Source organism: Malurus melanocephalus, unplaced genomic scaffold, assembly GCF_030028575.1.
Source record: "Malurus melanocephalus ecotype Western Australia unplaced genomic scaffold, MMel_1.1 scaffold_638, whole genome shotgun sequence".
NCBI classification, from domain to species: Eukaryota; Metazoa; Chordata; class Aves; order Passeriformes; family Maluridae; genus Malurus; species Malurus melanocephalus.
This window is the reverse complement of record NW_026623870.1, coordinates 283,161-302,809: the sequence shown is the minus strand read 5'-3', so window position 1 is coordinate 302,809 and position 19,649 is coordinate 283,161. Positions and strand designations below refer to the sequence as shown.

The 19,649-nt window shown below is 57.9% G+C and overlaps 2 protein-coding genes across 7 annotated transcripts; both read left to right on the top strand.

The window, feature by feature from the left end:
- Positions 1-8,382: 8,382 nt before the first annotated feature.
- Positions 8,383-11,527, top strand: LOC130583891 (gap junction beta-5 protein-like). 3 transcript variants are annotated; one of them, XM_057383530.1, is made up of 3 exons: positions 8,383-8,754; positions 8,939-9,087; positions 9,814-11,527. In XM_057383530.1, the coding sequence occupies exon 3, from the start codon at positions 9,838-9,840 to the stop codon at positions 10,663-10,665; it is 828 nt and encodes a 275-aa protein (XP_057239513.1). In that variant the 5' UTR covers positions 8,383-8,754; positions 8,939-9,087; positions 9,814-9,837; the 3' UTR covers positions 10,666-11,527. The 3 variants fall into 3 exon arrangements, with proteins under 3 accessions (XP_057239513.1, XP_057239512.1, XP_057239514.1); XM_057383529.1 differs by lacking the exon at positions 8,939-9,087; XM_057383531.1 differs by lacking the exons at positions 8,383-8,754; positions 8,939-9,087 and adding an exon at positions 9,594-9,710.
- Positions 11,528-14,444: 2,917 nt separating this feature from the next.
- LOC130583885 (gap junction beta-3 protein-like) lies at positions 14,445-18,968 on the top strand. Of its 4 annotated transcripts, XM_057383521.1 has the most exons (4): positions 14,449-14,816; positions 15,947-16,082; positions 17,179-17,966; positions 18,263-18,968. In XM_057383521.1, the coding sequence occupies exons 3-4, from the start codon at positions 17,209-17,211 to the stop codon at positions 18,276-18,278; spliced, it is 774 nt and encodes a 257-aa protein (XP_057239504.1). In that variant the 5' UTR covers positions 14,449-14,816; positions 15,947-16,082; positions 17,179-17,208; the 3' UTR covers positions 18,279-18,968. The 4 variants fall into 4 exon arrangements, with proteins under 4 accessions (XP_057239501.1, XP_057239504.1, XP_057239503.1 ...); XM_057383518.1 differs by lacking the exon at positions 18,263-18,968 and having other exon boundaries at positions 14,445-14,816; positions 17,179-18,255; XM_057383520.1 differs by lacking the exons at positions 14,449-14,816; positions 18,263-18,968 and adding an exon at positions 15,017-15,346 and having other exon boundaries at positions 17,179-18,255.
- The last annotated feature ends 681 nt before the right edge of the window (positions 18,969-19,649 follow it).

The following is a 19,649-nucleotide window of genomic DNA, read 5'->3' as shown; positions in this document are numbered from 1 at the left end:
AGGAATTCTASTGATTGGCTTACCCCAGTCTATGTTAACAGACTACCWGAGCAGAGACACAGAGATGGATATTGAAAGGSGGCAATGTATGATAGAAGGGGGGTTTCATCAGGYGTTTTGGGGAGYCTGTAMYTYTCAAGTACCTCAGMMAATGGGGAAAGAGARAGGGAACTGCRGYYGGGAAATTGGGATAAAAGGAGGCTGCGTCCTCTATGAATTTGAGAGACCCCATGGGAAATGCCCATGACCTCTCCSTTTATTCATGAATAAAGTTGYGGGACTCSTCTGTCTCCTTTTTGGACATAAACCTCTGGTGCTTGTGGATTAATTTTCCTAACACRTTTATCTCCAACAGAGGAAGCATCTCCCACCCTTTCCGTGGATGAACAGCCTCCTCCCTCCCCCATCCAGCTGTTTGTTTTACAGATGTGCCCATGGCTGGGCATCCCGAGGGCGCAGTTCCTCATCCCCTCCTCACCCTGTAGGACCAGAGGAGGCAAGGACAGATCTGGGCTTCGCTTTCGGAAAACAGGGAAAGAAGGCCTGCATTTTATGTTCAAAAAACCAGCAGAGTGAGGTGTAAATTGGGGCTGTCAGCCTTTCCTTCCYAATCCATCAGCCGGCAGCCGCTGCCTCCCCGTGCCCCGCGGTGGGAGATTGAGAGCCCCGCGGCCGCCGCTCCCGATTTCCCTTTCACACCGAGAAATCGGCAGCGAGACCAGGAGGCAGGAGCTCCCTGGCTCTCCGGTGCCCGACCTTTGGCCGTGAACTTTTAGCAGGGATTATCCCCTGGTTTCGGAGCAGGAGCACTGGGAGCAGACCCCGGGCTGTCCTGGCTGCTCTGCTCGTTCCACTCGGCTGTCGCTCGAACTTAGGGGAGAAAAAACCTTTACTTTCCAACATCAAAGACAAAATAAACCCCAACACCTTTCTTTTAATTTCCCCTTTAAGTAATAACGCCTATAGTGTAAAGAAAGCGTTCCACTGAGGCACARTTTTTTTTCCCAAATGTCATGGAAATGGAGGAATTTCAGCAACTGTATTTGTGTGCAAAAAGAGGAGAGAAAGTAGATTAATTTTAAAAGGTTACATTGATTGCAGTCAGGCATGGGCCTGCAGCAAGGAGGTGTGGGAACAACCCTCCTCTCCATGGGGCTGTTCCACCTCAGCATCTCCCCAGTGYCACACCCCAAAAATCCTTAACTCCAAGAGGATGGAGCACATGTGGCTTTGGAGCTTGTGAGAGAGCAGCTCTGGCTCCTGAAACACGAGGCTTCATCCATCACTCGAGTCCTCAGCAGGCTTGGGGCTGGTGGTGAGGAGCTCCCTGGGARCAAAGTAAAGGGTGAATTTTTACCGGGCTTTTGTTTCTCTGCAGGATCCCTGACATTTGGGAAGAGCTCCTGATCCTTCAAGGTGATGAAGCTGATTTCCTGCAGCTCTGTTGACACKGAGAATGTGCTCAGAAGCCTCTGTTTGCAGACAGGCTGAGGGAGCGGTGGAGAAGGTTGAGTTTGGTGGGGTCTGTCCAGCCCAGCCTGGGGATGTTTGGGGGCTGCAGTCCCGGCTTGGCTCTGCTCCTGAGGGCAGGGGGAGCTGCCTTTTGGAGACCTACCCTTTCAGCATCTCCAAAAACCTCGGGTTTGGTTAATTCCTGGAGCAGTTGGTGAGAGCCAGGGAGCAGCAGAGGCAGCCTGGAAGCATCAGCAACATCTGTCTGCTGCACCAGAGAACTTTTGCTGTAGCAGATGAGAGCTGTGAKCATCACCAGGGCAGTGTGGGCTCCTGATCTCCAGGACAGCTTTGCTGATTTGGCTTCACCTTAGCACAGATATGTCCAGTTACCCTCTTCAAGCACTGGCTGAACTTGTGTTGCACCTTCTGGCCTGAACCCTGCTCTCTGCCGTGGGGACAGGATGGACACAGGCTCTTTGGGAGCTGTTTTTCCTTGCCACCAAGGCACCAATATCAACTTCCATCCTCTCCCAGGGCAGCRGGGCACAACCCTGAGTGGCCACTTTGCCACCATAACTCTTGGGATCTTTCTCTTCCTACAAGAACTAGAGTTGGGGGGGAAAAGTTACCCAAGCAGAAAACAAGAGCCCGAGTCTCTCTCATGAAATTTCCTTCTTAAAAAGGAAATTTTTAATTCCCAATGGCCAAATTTCCTCCCTCCTCCTCCCTAAAGAACAACCTTCAAGACAATCCCTCCACCGAGCTCCGGCGTTTCCCACATCAAGCGCGAACCAAGGCTGACCTTCCCCGGCGGGCGAGAAGCGCCGGAGCTGCACCTGCGTCTCCACATCAATGCCCGTCCCCTCCATGGAGCTCTCTGAGCTTGAAAACCATCGTGGAGGGGTCGTGCCCCGCAGCGTGGGGTTCCGAGCGATGTCGGGRCTCCGGGCTTCAATGGCAGGAGGAGGAAACGCTTCGCCTTGATCAGGAGGGAGAAGAATAGCGAGCGGCAGGCGGGGTGCGGATGAAAGGCTCTCGTTCTTCCCCCTCCCCGGGGCGATCTGCCCCTTCYTTTCCCGAGCCCTAATTGCGTGGCACGCCGCAGATGAGTGTCRAGCTCCACCAAAGCCCCGGCGCCGCGGGGCAAGGGCTGCGGGCTCGGCGGCGATGAGCGAGGAGGAGGCGGCGAGGAGGCTTTTGATGCCGCTCTTCTTCCTCTGAAGAAGGATTATCAKGCGCTGAGGAAGGTGTTTCTCTAGYTCRGAGCTTCGCCTGGCTCTGCGAAGGAGGGCAGCTCTGCCATGGTGAGGGGACAGAGGAACAGCACCGGCCCATCCCCCAGGAGGTGCTCAATGGGCTCCCAGCCAATGCCAGACCCAAACCCAACATTCTGAGCCCTCCACAGCACCCAGCTTCACAATATTGGACACTTCTGTGACCCTTTTTGGCATGGTCACTGGCTTTTGGTGGCTTCTGCTCTTTGGGGACAGGCTGGTGTGGAGAGCAGAGCCCTCCGAGGTGTTGTGACAGCTCCAAGCCCAACATGGGACATCGTGGCCTGCCAATTTCTGCGTTTTTCCAGGTGTTTCCTCTGGCTTGAACCTCCATCTCCAGCAGCTGAAATCAAATAATTTCCCAGCGTATCCCACCTGGAAAAGTGTTCCTGGCTGTGAAGAAGTTCATTGTATCCTTTACAGCAAGAAATTATCCTGGAGTGTAAGGCATGGCTCCAGCAACCGTATAGGTTGAAAAAATAAACCAAAAAGGGTGGGTGGGATGGAAAATTAATTGAGAGAAATTAATAGAATTAATAGAATAATTAATAGAAGACACTGAGCAGGGGAACCCTCAATCAGAGGGTTCTCTTTGGAGGAAYGGGACCTGGCAGCAGTGACTGGAGGAGATAAAAGGGAAAAACCTGACACAAGAACCTGAGAACATCCCCTCAGCTCTCCCAGGGCAGGAATCTCACAGCTGAAGTCCTTTCCCCTGCACAGCATCATCCCTAAAGCTGGCYGGTATTTTTGGGGAGCTGTTTTATMCTATTTTTAGGAAATACCAGCAYGGATTRGGAACTTTTTTGGGTCTGGGARGGAAAAGGTCATYCTGAGCAAATTTCTCAACCTGAACTGAAAGCARAGAGGGGCTACAAACCCACTCCAGCTTTAGATGGAGCTAATTAAACTGCTGACATTTTAAGACATGATGATGTGAAATCTCTTGCTTTAAGCCAAGTCTGGGCCCTTTTCAGAGTTCAGTTSTGCTGCCCAGAGTCTCCAGAAGAGATGCAAGCCAGCTGAGGGGGGTGATGGGCTGTTTTTAATGTAGTATTCTCCCCACAGTGCAAGCGAGTTCTCAGCCTCTGGAAGAATTCTGTAATGTCAGCCTGCCTGGGCAGAGATCCCAAAAAAATCAGAGCTCTCCAGCTCAGGTTCCTATGAGAGGGTTTGGGGTTTGGCTCTGTTGTGTTTTACCCTGCAGGGAGAGCAGGGGAGGGGCAGTCCCAGCCCCATAGGGTGCACACCCCAAAACCTGTAGCATCACCCCAACAACTCTGCCTCGCACAAACAGGGACAAAAATCCCGASTGTGCTGTTTTCCAGAGGATGGAGGGTTTTGGGGTCCCCCCGGGCTGTGCCCTGTGCCATGTGCTGCCAGCGGGGTCGACAAGCGAGGCCGGGACTCGCCGGGAGGGAGGGCGGGAGCTGCAATCAGCAGCTCTATTGTGGCTCTCGGGCTGCCGGCACAATGCAGCATTAAGAGACAAAGTCAGCTCGGCTCAGTGGGGTGCGGGAGGTGATTTGGGGCGAGGACAGACCGGCTGTGACAGGTAGAACGAGAATGGAGCGATGTGGGGAAAGCCAGACCGATCCCAGCGCCTGCAAAGCTTCCCTGGCTCCAAGCCGGGCTGCAGGTCTGCGAGGGGGAGTGAACTGTGCTGCTTTACTGAGAATATTCCTGGGGCTGTTCCCAGGAGGGATCTGTCTGCGCCAGCCCTGGGGACAGGGATGAAYCCAGGCGTGAGAGGGGTGCGGAGGGATGGATGGACAGACAGACAAACGGGCTGGTCTGCGGGGAGGGATTGGTCGGGGCAGGGCGAGCATGAGCCCAGGCTGMAGCAGGAAAACCTTTCCATGCGGAGGGAGCTGGCAGGACACTGGGGTGGCAACAGCATTTGGGGTTTGGGAGTCACTTCAAAGCCCCACTCTTCATCACCATCCCTCGTACAGGTGCCCATGTGCACCTACCCCAGCCAGGTAGGGACCCACCAAACCCTGGTGGGGGCAGCCAGGCTCGGGGAGCCAAGAGTGTGGCTCTGTCCAGACCCCAGCCCTTCAGTGGGGGAAAAAAAATCGTAATTTGGGGGGAAACTGTTTTATTAGCTCAGAGAAAAGGTGAAGCATCCTGAGATCTGCCCCTCCACCATGCTCACAAGGCTGGTGTGAGGATGGAGGTGAGCTGGGGAAGGTGAGGATGGAGATGAACTGGGGAATGTGAGGATGGAGGTGAGCTGGGGAATGTGAGGATGGAGGTGAGCTGGGGAGGGTGAGGATGGAGATGAACTGGGGAGTGTGAGGATGGAGATGAACTGGGGAATGTGAGGATGGAGGTGAACTGGGGAATGTAAGGATGGAGATAAGCTGGTGGCTGTGAGGATGGAGGTGAACTGGGGAGGGTGAGGATGGAGGTGAACTGGGGAATGTGAGGATGGAGGTGAACTGGGGAATGTGAGGATAGAGGTGAACTGGGGAGGGTGAGGATGGAGGGATGAACTGGGGAGTGTGAGAATGGAGGTGAACTGGTGGGTGTGAGGATGGAGGTGAGCTGGGGAGTGTCAGGATGGAGGTGAACTGGTAGCCTCTCCCCGGCTGAGACATTTTCTGCTCCGTCATCCTGAGTTTTCTGCTCTGTTTTGCCAGACTGTTCCGGGGACGGCGGCTGTGCGTTCTCCCAATGCCATCTAGTGTCAGCTCCGGCGGCCCCGGACAGTTATTTTAAGGCATCAGTGCTGATTTATGGCAGAAGGATCTTTGAGGGCCAACAGGCTGCCCGGGCTGGTTATTAACAGCAGCACGGATAACGAACGGGTGGGTGCGCAGGCTGGGCTGGGTTATTTTTATTATCGCTCCCGTTTCGCACTAAAAACCCAAGCTGGCAGGATGGAGTGCGAGGATGCCATGCCCGAGGTGATTAAAGTCTTTCAACCTTCAGCCACTTGTCTTGTAGCCCCGACATCACCTGAGGCTTAATCACTCAGAAAAGTGCTGTCATGTCCTATTGTCGCCGTATTGGGAGCGCGACCTCTTTCCCGTTTAGCTGCCATCAGAAAAGAATGCAACTTGCCAGGAGACAGGCATGACTCAGGAGGCKGGTAATGGGATATAAAGACTTTGACCCGCGGGTCGCCCATTTGGAGGTCAGCGGCAAGGGCGGCGTTGTCCGTTGCACGGCGATTATTTGACCGGACAACCCAAAACAGGGAGCGATGGGTCCATCTGTGAGAGTCGGCAGGGCTGAGGGCTGGGCTGGGCTCTGATCCTGCTGTGAGAGCGTCAAATCCCACAGCTCGTCCCCGGTTTTGGGGTTTTGGGGCTGTGTGACTGCCCTCGGTCCCCTCCAGCTTAATGGCTTGTCCTCCACATGCTTCCCCTTCCACCATGGTCTGCACAATGAGAGCACTCTCATCTCTGCCTTTTTTGGGGGAAAAGAGCCACAGCAGCATCTCCCCTGTGTCCTTTCCATCCTCCTCCCAGCGCAGGGGAAGGTTCCACAGGACAGATGTGCCCTGTCCCCTGTTCAGTCTGTCCCCCTGTTCAGCCTGGCTCTGCTCGCCAGCATCAGCTGCCAGGATTTAGGTCCTTGCAAACCTCATCCTCATCCTCATCCTCAGCCACTGCTGACCATGTGAATTTAACTCCTCGGTAGCRAACCAGCCTCATCGAGGCACTTTGAGTCGGTGATTAATTAAGGTCTCCCTAGAAATGAGGTTACTCCCTGCAGCCTCACGTATAAATGTAAGATTAATGGGTGCTGGCCGTGTCAGATGGTCACGACTCTCATCCAGACAGTCCTTGAGCACGGGCTTTCCGTGGAAGAACTTCTAAACAATCCCACGGGATGGGGAATGAAGCTGGGAGGGCARTGGGGAGCCACGGGGCTGGGGAAAGGGTTCGGGGGGCTGAGCAGGGAACGGAGCAGCCGATTTGGAATCAACAGCCAGCGCCGCTCTCACGACTCTGCCGGCGGCTGAGCCAACATCCAGCCGGCTCCGTGTGTTTAATTTTCACTAATCTGTTTGGGGTTTTTTAATTATCTGCAAACAAGGTGCCTCCTTCACGGAATAACAATGGTGCTGGGGACACGGAGCGGTGGGCGGCCGGGCTGTGCCCACACCCCTTCCCCGCCGCTCCCGAACTTTATCCAGGATTTGCTTGCCTGTCCTTATCCAGCATCAATCATAGGATTCCGCCCTAATAACCAGCATCTGCATGCAGCATCTCCGGCAGCAGGAGCGAGCCCTGCTGAGCTGGTGTGTAAAAAAGCCTTCGCAATCGCCGTGAGCTGCGGAGCTGGAGGAGGGTTTAAATACAAGGCTCTTTAACAGGATTAAAAGAGCCCTTTCTTTCCCCACAGGTTTTCCACTCGCTCTTTCACGCTGCCGGAGCCCTCGGGTTGTGTCAGGGCCTGGCTCTCCGTGCGCTGACAGGTTTCCTAACTCCCCTCCCTGCACTGTCAGCACAGTGTCAACAGCAGCAAATTCCAGTCGCGGCAGCTGGAGGAGGAGGAAGCCCGGCTCGGAGAAGCCCCCGGCCACGTGTGTTTGGGTTTTGTCCTCCAAAACATCCTCAGCGGCTTTAGAGACCCGGAGAAAACCCTGCGTGCAGCAGGAAAATGGGTCTGAGCCCGTTTACCTGTCTCCTCCGGAGCTGGCTGCGGTGTTTGATTCATGTCAGCKGCTTGGCTGGTGACTGCGGGATGAATGACGCTATATAAATGCAAAGTGTTATTAATATTTCATGTTGTAGTGAAAATGTACTAATGGGGCTTGTTCCTGGAAGATAAAGTGCTGCCATTAATACACCTTTGTGTCCCCAGCGCTGGGGACTCACCTGTGGAGGAGTGGAGAGGGCTCTACCCGGAGCAGAGATTGCTCATCACACCTGGCAGCACCCCAAAAGAGGGGATTTTAACCCAGAAAGACACGAAGAACCACTTCTGACACCCACAAATTTAGGGGTACCTGAGGCAGAACATCCCCCCATCCACTTCTGGGTGCTGCTGGATGGGTGCTGCTCTGGGCATTCCCTGCCTGCCCATGGGGGGACACAGCCCCTGGGACCCCCTTCCCGGCACAGCCGCTACACAGGCATGTTAAAAAAAAAAAATAAAAATGGGCTTGTTTGATTTCAAACTGCAGAACTCTTCCCTGGAGCCATCCGCAAACACTGGTAATTTACTTTACAGCTGTTTAGATTTGTTTCTCTACATTTTTTTTAAAACCCCAGCAGAATTGCAAATGAAACGTGTGTTTGTTCCTCGGATGACTCCAGCCGTACCCGAAGTCCTGCACCCCACTCCTTGGACCCACTCCCCTCTGCCACCCATCCCTGCACCCCAGAGAGGTCAGATGGGGTCARGTCTCAAAAGACGGTGTTCTCTGAGCTCAGGGCTTATTTTGGGAGGGCTCCAGATTCTGGTATCAAAGAGGAGAGATAGGAAAGAGACTTGTGCCAGCTTGCAGGTGAGGGGAACAGAGGTAAGCATTTAATTAATTCCCARAGGAATAATCAACTGCCACCCACTCATCAGAGGGTGGGGAGGGATAAAGGCTCTGCTAAATTATAGTCGTGGTGCAAAATTTGAATAAAAAAATATTAATAAAGGGCGGCGTTGGGCTGAGCGGCTCCCGGTGCCGTGGGCGGGGGTTCTCAGGGCTTTGGCCACATCGGAGCAGGGGGAGATGGCTGCAGGGAAGGCGTGGATGGACCCCCGGTTGTGCTGGACATCCCTGCAGCATCCGAGGGCAGACAGCCCGAGATCCCACCCTTCCCCACGCCGGAGCAGCCGGCTCAGCCCTTCCCTGCACGGCAGCGCTGCGGGGCCGCCCTTGGCCTCGGGGGATCTGGCGTTGCATGGGACACGTGGGGATGTGCCTGGAGCCTCATCCCTTCCCCCGGGAATCTCCTCCTCGCTCCCAGGAGCGCGGGGATGACTCACGGGCTGTCTCTCGCACCGGGCGATGCGCGCCCGCCCTGGGCAGGCGCTGAGCGGCATCGGCCGAGCAGAGGGACACCCGCAGGTGAGCGGCTTGGGGACCCCCCTSTGCCGCGACCCCCGGCCCTGGGGAGGTGGGGAGGGCGCTGGGGAAGGGTGGGAGCTCAGCCCTAACCTCCYAGCCTGACACCAGGGCTATGGGCACGGGCTGGCTGCTGCAGGACGCGTGCACAGGGAAGAAGGAATTTGGGGTTTGCATGTTCCTCCAGGGATTCACCGGCTCCCACGGGAGGGAGAGAACCGGGAGCGTCCGTGGTCACTGCAGTCCTGTGAGCAGGGGTCGGGCTGTGCAGAACAGGGCACGCGTTCACCCCCGAGAGCTCCTCGGCGAGGGGGAATCTTATTATTTCACTGACAGGTAAAATATTTAAGGAGAGCCAGTGCCAAACGCAGCCCTGGGAGCGCTGCTCTGCTACAGCTCCACGGTGCGTGGGGTGTGTTTATCCGGCACCACGCAAGCCGGTGTCAAATCKGCCACGCAGGGGCTTGGGGCCGGTGAAAATTGGTTATTTTGGCTGCCCACCCCCACGGCAGCTCCTCGGCATGGCAGGGGCTGTGCAGCCCCCCAGCCCAACCTCTGTCCTGCCGTGGGGTCCCCGCTGCTTGGGGACACGGAGGGGCACACGGAGGGGCACACGGAGGGGCACACGGAGGGCACAGCGCTGCTCCTGCGCTGCCCGCAGGGAGCACGGAGGGGATGGCAGATTCCAGCGATGGGAGAGGACGCGGCAGCACGGCCCAGGGTGAGTCACGCCCCGGCCGCTGCTATTTGCTGTCTGCCCGGGCCGGGCATGGCAACGTAAGGAAAATTAATAACAAACACCCCGGCAGGAGGCGGGAGCTGGGGCGGGATGGGGGCTGAGCCGGGGCCGGAGGTGGCGGTGGCTGGAGGATGCTGTGGATGTGGTAAAAGCCACAGGTTTTGCCGGGTCCCTGTGTTCCCAGAGTGTGGGGACGGTGCGTGGAGGAGACCCGGAGCAGGTCTGGGCTGGGATACGGGTCGGTGGTGTCCCCAGAGATGGCCCCAGGAGCACGGCTCGGTGCTTTGGGGACCTCGGTGTCACAGTGTCTTCTCTCTTCCCAGGCTGGCTAACGGCATCGAGGAGCCATGAACTGGGGGGTGTTCGAGGGGCTCCTCAGCGGCGTCAACAAATACTCCACAGCCTTCGGCCGCATCTGGCTSTCCCTCGTCTTCATCTTCCGCCTCCTGGTCTAYGTGGTGGCGGCCGAGCGCGTCTGGAGCGACGACCACAAGGACTTCGATTGCAACACGCGGCAGCCGGGCTGCACCAACGTCTGCTTCGACCACTTCTTCCCCGTCTCCCACATCCGCCTGTGGGCCCTGCAGCTCATCCTGGTGACATGTCCGTCCCTCCTGGTCATCATGCAYGTGGCCTACMGGGAGGCCAAGGAGCAGAGGCGCCGTGAGGCCGGCGGGGACAATTATCGCTGTATCTACCCCAACCCCGGCAAGAAGCGGGGAGGGCTGTGGTGGACATATCTGCTCAGCCTCATCTTCAAGGCCGGCGTGGACRTGGTCTTCCTCTACATTTTCTACCGCTTCTATGAGAACTACACACTGCCTCGGGTGGTGAAGTGCGAGCTGCCGCCCTGCCCCAACGTGGTGGACTGCTTCATCTCCCGGCCCACCGAGAAGAACATCTTCACCGTTTTCATGGTGGTCACCGCCTGCGTCTGCGTGGTGCTGAGCCTCGTCGAGGCTGCCTACCTGATCGGGAAGAGRTGCTGTGAGCGCCTGCAGGATGGCAGAGGGGACAGCCGGCGGCACAGCCACGACTGCCCGCTCTCCTGCGCCGACCCCGCGGGCACTGGCGGGCAGGTTTTCAAAGGGACAGACTACAAACCCGCCACAGCCAACATCCCAGCCACGGCCTCCTGCCCCAGCACGCTGTCCGAGGATGAGGCTCTTCCCTAGAGCTGCCCCGGAGAAGGCAGGAGCTGCTCACCTGCCCTGCAGCTTCATCCTGYTCTTCCTCCTCCGTGCCCCAGTGGAGGAGCGATGAGGGTGGCAGTGTGCTGGAGCTGGGCTGTGCCTGAGGGGTCTCTGCCTCTCCTGCCCCAGGAAAGGCATTTCACGTCATCCTGCTGAATTTGGGGCAAACCAGGTGCTGTAGAACACTGCTGGGAGTGACAGGGACCAGCAGCTTCGTGGCAGCTGTGAACTGACAGTGGTGACCAGACTTTGAACCTGTACCAGCCATGACAGACASCCTGATCCCTCAGGAAACCTCTCACCCCATCTCTCACCCTACATCAGCCACACAGTGGGTGTCAGGGCCACCTCAGACTGATGCAATTGTCATTAATAACACTCATTAGCTGAGTGGGGACAAGAGCAGGTCCCTGGTGTCGCAGCCACCGCGGCGAAGCGCAGGCGTGGGGATCCGGCCGGGCAGGCAGCGCCCGCCGTGGGCTGCTGGATCATCCTGCTGGGCCAGAGGAAAACACCCGAGCAAAACACAGAAGAGGAAAAACACCCCAACCATTGATTAAACAGTAACATCAAACAGCAGAATCTCATCTCGTTTATTGTTGTAATATGTCGCGTTCAGCCGTGACACGGGYGGCGCTGCCATTTCCGAGGCCATCCGAGGCAGCTGAGCATTAGCTGGCATGAATAATTAACAATAATTTCATGGCAAATGCACTCACAAGTAACATTAACACTGAACATGCAGCTCGATCTGTTACTGGTTTTGCTTTGCTTAGAGGGTGTGATAATTATTTTTTCCATGAGCAGCGGCGGTGCTGGCGCTCCCTGGCTCTGTCCCAAAGGAAGTGGCACAGGGAGYGAGGGAACAMCACCTCTGTGTCCTTTGGGACCACRACCATTCTYGGTGASAGATCACTGCAGTGAGACCCTCCATGGGCAAAACTGAGCTCTTTTCCATCCTGGGGAAAGGAGCAGCTGGATGTGCTGGAGGGGGAGGCTGCAGCCAGGGACAGGCAGGGCTGAAGAGAAGCCAGGAGCAGGCAGGGCTGCAGCACTGCTGGGTGGGAGGGCAGGGACTGAAGCAGCCACTGCTGAGGGTGAGGATGGTGGGGAAGCCCTGAGGGGATCCCAACCACCGACACAGAGCTCTCTGAGCACACAGCAGCTCCTTATGCTGACACCAGTGAGTTCAGGGATCTCTGGGGTCAGAGAGGCAGATGATGAAATACAGATGGGTTTTTTTCCAGTACTTCTTTGTGGAAGCTGTGCTGGCGCTGCCTTCCTTCTATCCGCCCCTGGTGCTGGATTATCCACCTGAAAGTTTTCTTTATGAAGCCCATAAGGTCAGAGGACACAAGCTGTTCTTTGTGYGTGAGCCATTGCCCCGATTTAAAGAGCATGGGCTGGGCTGTTTGTTTTCCAGCAAGGCTGGCCGCTCCTGCTGCAGGCTGCTGAGTGAAACCCCGAGGTGTTCCCCTCTGCTGACACTAATCGGGGCAGAGATGAGCCCCAGAAAAGCCACCCCGTCCCACTTCCACCCACCAAGGCACAGCTGGAGCTGCTGCCCATTGCGAGAGACCTGAAGATCCAGTTGCTGGATGTTGTTGTGCTGTTTTGCCATGCTCAGAGCAAGCATTRCAGAGCTCTGGGTGTCTTGCACCATCCAGGCTTGGGATAAGCAGCAGCCAGCCAGGAAAACGGGAGCATTAATTTCTGATTGTTTCCCACCAAGCTGACCCCGTTGGTGCTGTGAAAATGGGGGTCTGGATACTGGGACACCTCCTGGGATGCAKGGGCAGGAGCAGCACCAGCAAACCAGGGGCTGTGTCACAATAAAAGCTGGATATTTCCCAGATTTTGTGTCATCACACAGGAAATCCCCTCTRTTTGCTTGTGAGGTCCCAGAAGACMTCCYAAATTTTGAGRGGAGGGGGATTTTAAAGAAACCCACCATAACTCCAGCCCRGGCAGGGATGTGGAGGGGATTGAGTGCACAGGTCAGGGTTGCTTGGCCTTCCCAGCTTGGGTTTCTTTCTTCCCTGGCCAAAATCCGCCCATTTGCTGGGAATTGAGGAGAATCTCTCTGATTTATGTCCAGCCCCAGCTGCCGGCTCCCAGGATCCCATGACTCCTGTGCCCCAGCCCTTGCGGGGGAGTCTCRTCCCTGGGGATGTGGCCCTGGAAGGGGACAGCTGTTGGCAGCCAGGATCCCGTCATGCCCTTTTTAAGACCCTTTTAAAGAGATTTGGAGGTTTTCCTGCTGGTTTGGCATCCGCCCACTCTGCTATTTGGGTTTTTCCTTGATGGACAATGCAAGGTTGGGCGTCCCTAAGTCTCTGGGTGTTTCAGTGTCCACATTTGACACTGAGGCCTTTCACCTGTCACCCCACGGTGTCAGAGCAGGGTGGCATCAGGGTGACATGCCCAGGGCTTAGCCCCAAAGATGCCAGGTGCTGAAAGCTGCTGACCCATGCTGGCACCTTGACCCTGTGCCCACACYGGACCTGTTGGCACAGGGATGGCAGAGGAGGAGCAGGGATGTGCCCTTTGATGGGATTTATCCCAAACACCCAGCTCAGCACTGCAAAACACGGCAAAGCACGGGGTGTTTCCGCTCCCCACCCAGATCTGCCTGAGGGAGATGTGTCCGTGCCAAAAGCGCCTGAACTTTCTCACCGTGGCCAAACGGCCGCTCCTGAAATTCCAAAAGTGCAGGAAAGAGGCTGCCCAGGGGTGATCCGGCCCCGCTCTTCACCTGGCCCTTGCAGGGTTCGGCCGTGGGGCGGGGGAGCTGCTGCCTCTGCAAGGAATCGGAGCTGCCGCTGCTTCTCGACAGCTTCCCTCTCTCCAGGGCTTTTCATCGCAAAGGCCACAGCCCCCAGATTCCTGCCGAGCTCCTGCCACACCGGCTCTCCGCAAAACATAGCTCAAATTCCTGATCCGGGCAGCTCCCGGGGTGAGGAAGGCTCCGGAGCCCCTGCTTGGCTCCGATCCGGGATGGGGGTGCCCGTGTCTGCCCCCTCCTCCTGCACCCCCACGCTCCCACCAGGGTTTGTTTTGGGTCTCCTGGGCTCCCATTCCTGTGTGTTCCCAGCCTGGCAAACGCTCTCCGGTTTTATTTGACCGCCTGGAGACAAAAAGCCTCCGGGCAAGCGGCTCCTCAACCTGCCAGGAGGGCAGGGAGCAAACCTCCCCGGGCTCCGAGCACCCCGGGGCTCTTGAGCCGTGTCCCCACGGGAGGGGCGGCCCTGGCGAGGTGCCCTGCGAGCCTCCAAGCGCGGCTGATCGGCCCCAGGGCGTGCCGGAGGATTCCAGGGAAGCCTCGGGGCGCTCAAGAGACCGGGTGAGCCGCAGGTGAGGGGAAGTGCATTCCTTCCCGGCTACGTCGGCAAAGGAACCGATCGGGGCTGATCCATGGGGCATCCGGTGGCATGGGGTTGGCTCAGCCTTCTGGGAGCCACCAGTGCTTTGGGGACCCCCTTAGGGTCACCCCCAAGTCCTATGGGGTGCAGCAAGAGGCAGCAGCAGAGCAGAGGGTCCCTGTGCGTGGGGACCTTGCTGCCACCCTGCTCTTTGGGAAAGGTCCCATGTGGCCACACCGGCCCCGCCAGGGCGGTGCCTGCGAGTTCCTGTAGGTTGGAGATAGCGATGAGCTATTGCAAAACTATTACTAAGGCAAAATAATTYAAAAAGTGGGTTACGATTGCGTAATTCGGGGCTATTGGCAATGGTTGCCGGTGGCCCCAAAGCTGGGGGAAGAGGGGAGGTCCCTGGTCTTGCTGCTGAGTGTGCAGCGCCCAGCCCGTCCCTGCAGGGGATGGGACATCACCTGAAAGGAGCTGCCGGTGTCGCCTGCGGGGGAATCCGCCTCGGCTGATCTCCCCGCGGGATTTGCCCTGCCTCTGTTGTTCGAGCCGAGCGTGTGTGTGCATGTGCGCTGACAAGAACCTCTCCGGGAGCTGTTTGCCAGACTCACCCACTTACTGGGAACCGAACCAACCACCCTTCCCCTCCCCTCACACACTCAGAAAAGCCCTGGGTGTGCAGGAGGGCTGCGGCTGMGAAGGAGCTTCCCTGCTCCCAGAGGAACCCGGATCCGGACACCTTCCTCCGGCCCTTTCCCACCTGGACAGGTACCTKCCGGGGCACCACGGGAGCTGCTGATGGAGGGGGGACAGCCCCGTGGGGTAACGGGGTGCAGTGTCAAGGTGTAAAGGGGTGCGGGTGGGACCCGGGGCTGCTGTGACTGTTGGGGATCACACAGTGCCACATCGGGACCCCACAGGCCATGCCAGGGTCCCCGTGACATAGGGGGATGGCACAGTGTGGCACTTTGAGGAACAGCAATGGACACCCCAGTCCTTGCTCCTCTATCCCACCACCCTCCCCAGGGATCCAGAGACCCCCAAAAAAGTGTCTGTGCTGAGTTTGCACCCCAGAAGGGAGCGGGGCGCTTTCAGGTCCAACGCCCCGCGCCCACACGGGGCAGGAGGCGGCGGTGACACAGCGGGTTGGCATCCCGGGGGCTGGCGAGGGTGCCGGGCTCTGCGGGAGACAAACCGGCACTGCCGGCACCGTGAGCACTCCTGAGCGCTGCCCCTGCTTGCTGTGGCTGCCAGCCAGCACCGGGGGGGCCGGTGGGGCTCACACACCCCTGGCACAGGTACTGGCACAGGGACAGGCACAGGGACTGGCACAGGGACTGGCACGGAGATCACGTCCCCTTCCTGCCCCACTGCGGGCCCATGAGTGGAGTCAGCGCTGGGCTGAAGCGGGCACATGGGTGCTGGGCAGGTGGGTTACGGGCAGGAGGGTGCTGGGTGGTCTCCCTGGCACCAGGGATGGGGGCACGGGTGGATTGGCAGGCTGGCGAGGGGGCACTGCCCGTGGGGGGWTGCAGAGACTCCAGATTTCAGCCATCACCACCAGCTTTTGGGGAGAAAGCAGCAGCTCCCCTGACCCAAATTTAAATTCCAGGATTRGTGCAGTGATTGCTCCCCAGCCTGACTTTGCCAGGCAGGAGGATCTGCTTTCAGACGGGGCAGAGAGCGAAGGTGTGTGGGCATGGGCAGAGGCACAGCCCTGGCACCCGGCACACACTGCCCAGGACCCCACAATTCCCGCTGTGTCCCTGGAACAGAAGGGTGGGAGCACAGCCACGAGTTTGGGGCTCACTCTGAGGTGGCCCTGGCCAAGGATGGGTTCCCAGACAGCTCCATGCTGAGAGGATGAGGAGGACTCAAGATTTTCTCCGTCCCCACAGCCCTGGGACACGGCACAGCACAGGATGAGAGGACCCTGATCACCAGTGTGCCATCACACCCTGGCCATGCCCTGTGCTGGACACTTCCCACCCCACAGCCCCCGGTGAGCGGGGAAGGAGCCTGAGCCTCCTCCAGGTACGTCTCRGAAGGCGCTGGGTGGGCAAYAGAGCAGCAGCAATCCCTTAAAAGTGAAAATCACCCAGCGTTCTGTGAACCCCTTTGTCAGGGCAGACATTTTCACAGCCCAGAGGGTTGTAAAAACCATCCGGGTTTGTAAATCCAGGTGCGGTAAATCTCTGTCTGGGGCTGAGCGCGTCACCCTCCTCACACGGGGCAGCCCCGGGCTGAGCTGCGGAGCCGGTTTGGCCGTCGGGGCCTCCGGTGTTGTAGCCGGGAGTGGGAGCGGAGCCTGGCCAGGGTGACGTGCCTGTGACACCCATGGACTGTCACACACAGACCGTGACACCCATGGACTGACACACACGGACCGTGACACCCATGGACTGACACACACGGGCCGTGACACCCATGGACTGTCACACACGGGCCGTGACACCCATGGACTGACACACACGGACCGTGACACCCATGGACTGTCACACACAGACCGTGACACCCATGGACTGACACACACGGTCCGTGACACCCATGGACTGTCACACACGGTCCGTGACACCCTGGACTGACACACACGGTCCGTGACACCCATGGACTGACACACACGGACCGTGACACACACAGACCGTGACACACACAGACTCTCGCTTTCTGCAGCCCCGCTCTCCCTGCGCTCGGGCTGCCTGAGGCATCACCCGTGAGGCAGAAAACCACTCCCTGGCATGTCCCAGCACCGCAGCACTGCAGGAGCAGCCATTTCCGCTTTGGCTGTTGATCCTGGCCTGCTCCGGYGCATTGTGCTGCCAGTTTGCACCAAGACGCACAGTCAGGCTGGGAGTTGGTGGCGGGGGCTTGGCTGGGTGGYTCAGCCCTTTCAGCAAAAGCTCATCAGAAGGAAGTGCAGAGAGGCTGAGTCACCTCCACCTCTCTTGTCACCAGGAGCATGTGGGGACAAGATTTATTGTCTGCAAGGGTGAGGGTCCCCCACCCTAGATGAGTGTAACGTGGTGGGGGAGAGGGTTCAAAGGTCAGTGAGATTCAATGCAGAGAGAGATGTGTGACCTCACTGCTGTGTCCCAGTGCTCCTCACCCACCGCTCCTCCTGCCTCTCCAGGTCGGGTGACTCTGGTCTCCCCCGGCTGCCATGGATTGGAAAACGCTGCAGGCGCTGCTCAGTGGGGTCAACAAATACTCCACAGCCTTCGGCCGCATCTGGCTCTCCGTGGTSTTTGTCTTCCGCGTGCTGGTCTACGTGGTGGCGGCCGAGCGYGTCTGGGGCGACGAGCAGAAGGATTTTGACTGCAACACGCGGCAGCCGGGCTGCACCAACGTGTGCTATGATCACTTCTTCCCCGTCTCCCACATCCGCCTGTGGGCCCTGCAGCTCATCTTTGTCACTTGTCCGTCCCTCCTGGTCATCATGCACGTGGCCTACAGGGAGGATCGTGAGAAGAAGAACCGGGAGAAGAACGGGGAGAATTGCCCCAGGCTCTACAGCAACACAGGCAAGAAGCACGGCGGGCTGTGGTGGACCTACCTGCTCAGCCTCTTCTTCAAGCTGATCATAGAGATCCTGTTCCTCTACCTCCTCCACAAGATGTGGGACAGCTTCGATTTGCCACGGCTGGTCAAGTGCTCCAACGTGGATCCCTGTCCCAACACCGTGGACTGCTACATCGCTCGGCCRACCGAGAAAAGGGTCTTCACCTATTTCATGGTGGGAGCCTCCTCCATCTGCATCGTCCTCACCGTCTGTGAGATCTTCTACCTCATCTTCAAACGAGTTGCCCGGAAGGCGAAGAAGTGGAAGAAATCCACCAAGCGCTCCGTCAGCTACAGCAAGGCCTCCACCTGCCACTGCCACCTCAAGTCRGAGGAGAAGGACAACAAGTCCCAGACTAGGTGTGTGGCAGCCCTGACTGCCATCTGAGGGGTGCTGGGAAGGGTGGAGGGGGGAAGAAGTGTCCTGGCATGTGCCAGGGATGGTTGGCACCTGAAGTGACCTCACCAGTGATGCCACCAGCAGACTCTTCAGCCAGGACCTCGATGGGTGTAAGGGGATGGGGACACATCCATGGGAAATCTCCTTCTCGTGACCATGGGCACACCTCGGGTGTCCCAGCGGTGTGGACACGCTTGGTGGCAGGTGGGTGCTGGCTGCCCGTGGCCATGCCTGAGGGTGTCTGTTCTTCCCACAGAGGAGAAGAGCCGTGAGCTTGCCCATCCCAGCCGGTTCACATCCCCTTGGCCCAGCAGCTTTTCCAGCCTGCCGAGTCCCCGAACCCTCAAGAGTCGACCCCTGTGAAAAATGACTAAACCCAAAAAAGTAATGTCCCTGGGTGCCTGAGCAGACACAGGTAAGGCAAGGGCAGCCCTGGAGCTCTGCAGGCGACAGTGCCACCAGCAAGGACATCACAACAACACACAGATCCTGATCCTCTGTGCCCAGCAGCTCCTCTTGGGTCCTGCAGCTCTGCTGCCCCCATGCTGGGTGTGAGGGCACTGGTGTGAGTGTCACCCAGCACAGTGACAGCCCCCCCAGCTCACTGTGCCTCACCCACGCACAGTCCCGAGCATCGCTTTCTTTTGTACCAAGAAAACAAAGGAATTCCGKGCTCGGCACCGTGGCTAGAGCTGTCTTCATGCACCCAAAGTAATGAGAGAGAAGCAGGGCTCCAGGCTGTCATCAACTGTTCTGCTAGCCCAGTTTGCCCAGTTTGCCCCTACTGGGTCAAGGCAGCTTCTCTCCCTTGGCCCACACAAGCACTGTGGCAAGTCCTGCCCAAAATGCCCTCGCTGGCTCTGCTGCTTCCCTCAGTGCCTTTTGTGTCCCCTCGGACGCACATCACACCCAGCACGAGCTACAGATCAAAAGGTCAATAAATGTCATGTTTTGAGACAGCAGGATCTGCTCTTTTTGCTGAAAATTGGGGGAACTGGTGAGGGCAGAAGACATGGATTTGCAGGGGTTCCCCAGGAACCCGTGGTCAGGTCCTTCCCATCTGATCTGTCCAAGCTGGGCATCGGTCGAGCCCACGGCCGAGCTCACGTCCGCCCGTTCCGCCTCTCCGGGCTTGTCACGCGTCGTTAAACTTTAATTCAGCAGAACCGCACGCTGGCCCCCAAGGAAATCAAGGAGGGATCAGCATCAATTATTTACTAAACCTTGATAAATATTACAATAAATAGGAATGATTTCCATTTAATCTCTCCTTAAACAGCACTAGCGGAGGGTCTGCTGTTCCCAGCTCCGCTCAGTCTGCCCACGTTTCACAGCCCCACGAGCGTGTTGGGGTGTGCTGAGACCCCCGACAGCAAAGCTCCGTCTGAAACCCACGGGAGAATTCCTGGTTGGGCTCGGGTGGGGCTCACCCCGAGAACCTGCGGGATGCGGGATTTCAGCCGGGCTCCGGCGGGGTTCATCCCGGGAACCTACGGGATATGGGATGGGAGCCAGGCACGGGAGGGGCTCAGCCCGGGAACCGGCGGGATGCAGGGTTGCAGCCGGGCTCCAGTGGGGCTCAGCCCTGGAACTTGTGAGATGGGAGCCAGGCACCGGTGGAGTTCATTCCGGGAACCGGCGGG